General features: G+C 44.5%; 1 protein-coding gene across 1 annotated transcript; it reads right to left on the bottom strand.

The window, feature by feature from the left end:
* Positions 1 to 394: 394 nt before the first annotated feature.
* Rgs4 (regulator of G protein signaling 4) lies at positions 395 to 7,132 on the bottom strand. The gene is made up of 5 exons (XM_041663007.1): positions 6,986 to 7,132; positions 4,490 to 4,594; positions 4,019 to 4,080; positions 3,183 to 3,349; positions 395 to 2,736 (listed from the first exon to the last, which is right to left on the bottom strand). Exons 1-5 carry the CDS (start codon positions 7,027 to 7,029, stop codon positions 2,497 to 2,499), a joined length of 618 nt encoding a protein of 205 aa, XP_041518941.1. The 5' UTR covers positions 7,030 to 7,132; the 3' UTR covers positions 395 to 2,496.
* Positions 7,133 to 7,524: the final 392 nt, after the last annotated feature.

Raw genomic sequence — 7,524 nt, 5'->3', positions numbered from 1 at the left:
TCGAGTCTGGGCAAGGAGAGCTGTGCCAGTCATGCTCACGCTTGGGAGAGTGAGGCGGGGAGATGGCAATGAATTTGACTCCAAACTAGGCTTCATGGTTGAGTTTCAATCCAGCCCAAGCAGAGTGAGACCCTGTTGCTGTTGTTTGTTTTTAAAGCCCACTGAAGACCTGCAAGTGACCACTGCATCTGCCTAGCAGTCTCGGAACTCAGAGCTCTCTGGGTCTGAGCGGAAGCAGCACGCGCAGCGAAGGGAACCAGAGCATAAACAGTGCAGTTTCTGCTTTCCTTCCCAGGGTTGGCAGGGAAGGGATAAAAGACTCAGTGTGAGTCACTTAGAAGGGCATTCTAGGCCCTGCTCCTTCTGGGTCATTAATGTGTTTCCCAGCCGATTGTTTTGTGGGAAGCATTTATTTACTCTTGTTATGTGTGTTTCATTGGAAGCATCATCATCAAGGCCCATAAAGCACATGATAGAAACGGGCATGCATACGGAAGAAGTAGTCTCTGTGTGGACCAGAAGCAGGCAGGCTCACCGTATCAAAGAGCAATGGAAATACAACTGAAAACACACTCAAAATGCAGTACAGAAAATAATTTACTTCTCATTCAGAATGACTTTCCAGACCTATTTGTGAGACGGCAGTCTGTGAGTACAGGTACAATCTCAAAGTTATGATAACATTAGGGCAAGACCAGGAAGTTGTACAAACATGATTGTGGAACTGTGTATAACAAAAAGGGGATGGGGAACATTGATGGGGAGCTCTTGGGACAAACAAGACTGTCAAAGAGACAACAGGAAACAGTTAGAAAACCAGCTTCTTCAATACAATGAGACTTGGACACACACTACTCCAGTGTCTTCATTCTGCAGCCCAGTACATTGGCTTACTAGCCACAAAGGTGCCCGCACATGTGACCGAGACCAGAGTAATGGGCACAGTGTGCGCGTGAGTATGCGTGTGCTCTCGGAGACAGTAGTTTTAGAAGAATGAGAAGAAAATTACTTCCTGGGCATTCATTAGTAATTCAGGTAATAACCTGTACCTCCACTTATAAAACAATACAGTAATATAAACATTGTACAAAACAACATCATAAATAATACAAATGAGAAATTTTCAAGTATTCCAAACAGTAGTTCTACCAACTGATATCCTACCCTCTTTCTTTTTCTTTCCTCTCTCCTTTCGTCAGTCTCTGCTACCCTTGATGTTTGGGATAAGGTGGACAAACTCTTACCTCAAAGCAGAAAAGCAAGAGTGCTTTTCAGTGTGTGAGAACTTAAGTCCTTTTTACAAAACAAGGCCTTCCCCATGGCGAGGCTTTACAAATGTAGGTATGTAGCCTCGAGCCAGGCCACGGTTCTCAAAGTGAACCACCCACCACAGAGAACTAAGGAGACTCCTCTAAGGAGACTCACCTGACCGCTGAAGCTCTTGGGGGTGGGAACAGAAGAGCACCTTATCAAGAGAGGAAAGAAATAGGACAATCTTTAGGTCCTCTGCCCTCACATAGCCAGTGGCCTGTGAGCGGGCTACTCGGCAAGGCCTGGGCCACTTTCCTTCACTAGGCTCAAATATACCATCTCCCAACTCCAGACCAATCCAGCAGCTAACTCGGCATACCCTGAGCACCCAGGCAAAGGAGGTAAGCCACCAACATAGGGACCTAAAAGTGCCAGTCGTGATCACTGGTGCACGCAGTTCTGTTAGCCAGCAGAGTTCTCAGAGTGTTTGCCCCTTAGCTTAGTGCTCCAAGTGTCGTCAGTGCTTAGCATCAAGACCCGATGGTTCTACAGAGCTTGCTTTCTGCAAGTTAGTGCTCCTTTCTTAGCCTGCATGGCAGTTAATTTAGTTTGCCCTGTTCAAACACAATATGAAGGACCAGAGATCAGAACATGCGTGTAAGCATGCGTGCATACTCCAATTTGAGCACCTAGGGTCTTTCCCATGGAATCTTGTAGAAATGTGTGTGCACATGTAAATGTACATTCACAGACATATTTGAATACATAGATACAATATATACAAAATTCATATACATATATTAGATATTTTTAATATATACATATACACACACATCAATCTCACCTAAACATCGAGAGTCTGTAGGAACTGCTGCTGGCTGATGTTGCATGTGCGTGTGTTGTCACAGGAAGTGGACCAACCAATTAACTTGAGGTCAAACTGCTGGAAGGGGAGCACTGCCAGCAATCTTTCCAGGCCTACAGGGACATTATTTGGAGACTTACTCACGTGATACCCTTAAGGAAACTTGGGGAAATTTGAAATGAGTTGGATCATACCCCAAGGAAAACCCCAACACCCACAACTAAGTCTAGTTTTACATGGATGTGACTCACACACAGCAGGCAGCAATGACACTAGGCTACAACGTGGAGAAAGCATTGGTGCTTAATACGGATCAATATTTGGCCTCAGATTCTCCAGAGCATAGTCTTGGCATTTCTACTTTCTGCCTCTGGTGAGAATTAGGCACACTTAGGCAGCAGGGAGGCACAGTCTGAAGAACTCTTGGGTGTTTTCTGCTTCTCTGCCCCGCAGTTGGAAGGACTGGCCAAGTCGAGATAAAATCGAGACTTGAGGAAGCGACGGTATGAATCCTTTTCCATCAGGTTGAAAATCTTCTTCTGAGCTTCATCAAAACAGGTTATCGTGGGCTCCAACATGTTCCGGCTCGTCTCCTCCCTGGTGCAAGAATCTAAGTTCACCTAAAATGCAAAGATCAAGGTTGCATTAGATCTGGAACCCCGTTGAAGGGAGGAGGCTGCAGGCTTCTACTCAACGAGAAACAGCCGGGAACATCCCTTTACATTCCTTCCAGAAACGAAGCCCACGACATGTGGTTCTGCCCTGGCATATGTGAGACTATAAAATGTTCACCCTGCTCCTAAGTGGGGAGAGCGCTTTATTTTCCTATACTCTCTTTTGTATTGAGGAGATTTATCATTGTATTTATTAAGGAGAGCCATTGAAGTCATATGGACAAAGTTAACCTTTTTCCTAATAGATTTACTTGAAAGACTGATAACATTCTAAAAGCTTCCCTCATCGTTTCCTTTAACTAGTAGATCTAAATATCCCTGACACTGAATGCCACTCCTAGGAACCTTCTAGGATTCCTAGATCTAGAAAGTTCTCTGCCATGGAAACTTACCTCTTTTGTTGCTTGCACTGAGATGAACTCATTGTAGATCTTCTTGGCCCTGGGGCTTAGTTTCGAAGGTGACTTGATTTTCTTGTACTCCTCACAGCTGATCCAGAAGTCAATATTCTCTTCACTGTATTCTGATTTCAGGAAGGCTTTGAAAGCTGCCAGTCCACCTGTGACAGATGACAAAGAGCCACAGTCAACACACGGGTTGACTTGCTTGATATAACACTTCAAAAAAAAGCCACAGTAATTAAGAACCCAGGTGTGAGTTGAAGAAACACCCGCTTCCTTCCCTCTTTGGCAGTCAGCTAGCCCAAATTTATGTTTGATATCTAAAAGACCCCAGTTTTATCTAGTAATTTCTACCCAAGATTGAATCATCTTCCAAGGAACTAATTCTGAAACATCCGTGTGGCTATCAACTGCCACGGTGGGTTTAAAATGAGAGTTGTGGTCCATTGTGCTGGAGGATCTCACTATGTGAATCTTTTCTTTGCCATTTTGTCCATGCAATAAGAGGGATTGGTTTTCTTATTGATGATCCAGATGGTCCCTAAATTAACTTTCCATCAAATTTTACAAAGTTCTCAAACATACCAGCTATAAGACTGAAATGTTTGTACCTGATTCTGGAACACAGTGCAATCCGGGGCTTCTTTGCAGCTCCCTCTAAACTGATATACTAGGATATGACTTGTCTAATACAGAGTACTGCTATCCTCCTCCTGTCTCGTGTGTGTGTGTGTGTGTGTGTGTGTGTGTGTGTTTGTGCGTGTGTGTGCACAGCCGCGTGCATGCTTGTTTTAGGATGAGAAAAAGAGAGAGGCATGGTTACTTACATTCATGGGTAATCAGGTTTTCCAATGATTCAGCCCATTTTTTGACTTCTTCTTGGCTCACCCTGGAGACATTACAGAAAAAAGAATGATTTAAATACATAGCATAGAACTGAGGAGAAAAAAAATCTAAGATGAGTTGTGATCTATTGTTTATTAGGGTCTTTTTTCATAAAATATGTAGAGATCTAAAATCTAATTATGATTGCCATGAAATTAGAGTCTCTCTGTCTCTGTCTCTCTCTCTCTCTCTCGTGTGTGTTATAAATCTCAGGTCGGTCTTGAACTCACGACCCTCCTACGATTCCAAGTGCTGAGATTACAATTGTGTGCCCTCACCTTGGAAATGGAGGCCATCTTGATCCAAATCTGGCTCAGCTAAGGGCCTGCCTTCCCACCCACTCTTCTCATACAGCCTCTCTCTCATCAGATAGTTAATACCTAATCACTCTTCTGCAAGGCCATTTCTTTCACCTCTGGTAAGTGACTGCTTTGTCCTTCTTGCTGTGTGAAGAGCTGTGCTCACAGGAGTCAGACTTCTGCAGCAGGAACCCCAGCCGATGTTTCATATCCTTTGCACTGCAAGGAAGACAAGAACTGACATGAAAAACTGATTTCTTTAAAAGAGAGACTGGTGGGCATTAAGAGTCCATGGCCACTCAGGAAAAAATTCCTTGTGTCTGCCTATGACCTCTGATATCTTTGGTAAAACTGTGCTAATAAATGGCTGCTCTTTTGAAATGCATGCAAAACCCCGCAAAACATGATGCCCTCCCCTTATGGAACACTTGCTGGGAAGTGGGTGTTATCTCCTAGAGAAAGCTACGGAAACATTTCAATAAACTAGAGTTGAGGTCAGCCAGCCTTGAGTACGGTAGCCAAGCAGTTCCTGTGTGTGTGTGTGTGTGTATGTGTGTGTATGTGTGTGTGTGTATGTGTGTGTATGTGTGTGTATGTGTGTGTGTGTGTATGTGTGTGTATGTGTGTGTATATGTGTGTGTGTGTGTGTGTTTATACACAGAGCATAAGCTTATGTGTGCGTCCCTGTAAAGAGGAACAGAAATGACACAAATGCTCAGGCTGAAAGCTGAGCCCCACTAGGTTTGTTTCTAGGCAATCTCCAGCAAGAGCTTTTTAAAAAATTGCATTACAGGGAGATGTACATTAGAAAGGGCGAATGAGACTTTGGGATAAGAGAAGCAAGACAGAGTCATCACTGAGGCAATTATTTAATTAGAGCACTTTCCAGTTCACTGCAACCATTTAATAGGCAACTAGGGGATAGCAGAGTTTCTGACTACTTGAACTTCCAGCTCAATTCTGTCGTTCTTTCTTAATAGCTTTTTTTTATTACTGTTATCTCTTTTATTATAAAAGCCAAGAAATGGTTGAAGGAAAATGGTGTTTCCTAAGCAACAAAGAATGAGATGCTCTTGCCTGGAGAGGCTGAAAAAGAAGGGTGGCACACAGTGGCATTTTAGGAGGGTGCTGGGAGCTTCTCTGCCGATCTTTCTCAGTGTCTGAGTCTCGGCACTGTTCTTGGGCTGCCCTTTAACCAGTATTTTTCCATCCCTCTCAAAGCTTTCTGCCTTTCTCTTTTTTCCCAGGTGCTGACTCGTGACAAAGTCCTCCCCAGTGGCAGCAAGATAAAATCACCAGAGCTGGGACGGCTCTACAGTGATGCTATAGATGCATTGTCATCTGGCCTGAAGAGAATGACCTCCTATCTCTGTGTGCTGTCTCCGTCTGAGTCCCAGCCACTACTGCTAACACTAACGTAAGTGTATTTCCAAAGAGCTGAAAGTGTATGTGCAAGGACCTTGTATCACAACAGAAGCATAAAAATAAAAATCAAAGTGACTTTGGAAGTCACAAGAGACAGGTAGTCTGGATGGGATCCTTGTTCTGCCCCCACCAATCATGTGACCTTGAGCAGATAAGAACCTCTGGAACCCCTTGCACTGAAGATGAGAGCTGCTTAGCCCTTGACATGCTTTCATTTGTCCCAAAAACTATTTGATGGGGGCAAACCTGAGTCCCGCCACTCTTAAGTTCTGCATGGCTGGTTTTACGTCATTTGACAGGAGCTTGGAAAAGCTTGCTTCTGTTAACTCCAGGACTTAAGTGTGAAGTTGAATGTGTTTATACTCCTGGATGGTAGACTGTGTGGAAGGCAGGATCACTAACACACAAATGTTATGCTTTGGGGGTTAGAGGGAGTTGGTAGACACACAGAGAGACCCCCTTTTGACCTTTAATTTCAAGAGGAAATCATGCAATACACACTAGCCTGGTGTTTTCTTGTAACCCAGCTACTCTATAAATGCTCTACAAAATAACTTATTCACACCCTTAAAAAAAGACACATGGATGCCTCTAAAACTTTAAGCTGATGAGTTACATTCAGTATTTCTTTCCCAGCCACGTCTCAGGTCAACAACTGGAGGTGGGGTAGGAAGATAGGAGAGAGCTGGTTTGGAAAAGCATCTCTTGTTCCCACATTTGTTTGTGTGGAGGCAGAGTGGCGCAGTCGCAGAACACCACACAGAGAATTCTGACAATGTTTCCAAACTTCCTTCTGGGGCTTTCTTCCCCCACACAAGGACTAGCGTGTTATCAGAGAGCGGTGATTCTGGGCGCTCAGCAATGCTCAAACAAGGGACAATAATCCCCGAAACGAGTACAGATCCATCCCGACCTCCTATCACTCTGTAAGCCAAACAATTTGACTAAGGGACCAAGCTTAAAAGTCAGATCCCAACTCTAAACTAAAGTCATGCCAAATAAAACACACAGGAAGCAGCATTTGAAGAGCCTGCTCCCTAAATCAGAGTGTCTGGCTACTCCTAGAGAGAAACAACCATTGTTTTTCCGCCGCTAACCCCAAAGAACTTCGTAAGCAAAGCATGCAAGTCATTGAGAAAGTCTATGCAAAACTTTAGTCTGGCCAGTGACAGAAAACAAGCTTACCTCCTCAGGCAGGAAGCCGGCAGACCTGCAAGTCCTTTGCACATGGTGTTTAACTGTGTGATTCGCAGCGAGGAGAGAAAGGCAGGAGGAGAGCTCGTTTCTGTCTTGAGCAGAGCTGCTTCAGCTAGACAAAGATGCGGTCCGAATTCTGTGAGCCTCTGGCTCCCAAGCCTGTAGGGGTCTCTTTTATAGGCCAGCCACGGGCCGGGCAGCCAATCAGATGGCAGATCTGCAGGCTCAGCTCCACTCTGGCGCTCTGCCTCTCCAGCCCCTAGAAAGGGAGGGGAAGAAAGGACTGACGCGTCGCGGATGCAGAGGGACCAAGCAGAGAGAAGCCGTTTGCAAAGTAGGCATCTAGAGAATGAGGTTTTGCTTTTTGCTTAGCGTCTCTGCTAACGTGTGAAGTTCTGGATTTGTAGAAAGGGGAATATAAAGTTCGTGGTGATGAAAAATAGGGGGCTTTTCCATTGGTTTGTAAAAGCAATGTCTAAGGAAGTTGCTTCCCAGAAAGAAAGGAACCAGCAAGAATTCTTCGGCTT

Source organism: Microtus oregoni, unplaced genomic scaffold (assembly GCF_018167655.1).
Source record: "Microtus oregoni isolate MIOR12 unplaced genomic scaffold, Mior012 000013F_ref0000133, whole genome shotgun sequence".
NCBI lineage: Eukaryota > Metazoa > Chordata > Mammalia > Rodentia > Cricetidae > Microtus > Microtus oregoni.
Note: the sequence above shows the minus strand (reverse complement) of the source record. Positions and strands in the feature narration are given on the sequence as shown.

Bases quoted from the DNA above. Each gene is read 5' to 3' on its own strand.
- Rgs4 (XM_041663007.1), bottom strand. From the start codon at position 7,029: ATGTGCAAAGGACTTGCAGGTCTGCCGGCTTCCTGCCTGAGGAG. The intron at 4,595-6,985 runs GTAAGCTTGTTT...TCTTCCTTGCAG, and splicing joins CCGGCTTCCTGCCTGAGGAG to TGCAAAGGATATGAAACATC. The intron at 4,081-4,489 runs GTGAAAGAAATG...TAATGTCTCCAG, and splicing joins AAAGCAGTCACTTACCAGAG to GGTGAGCCAAGAAGAAGTCA.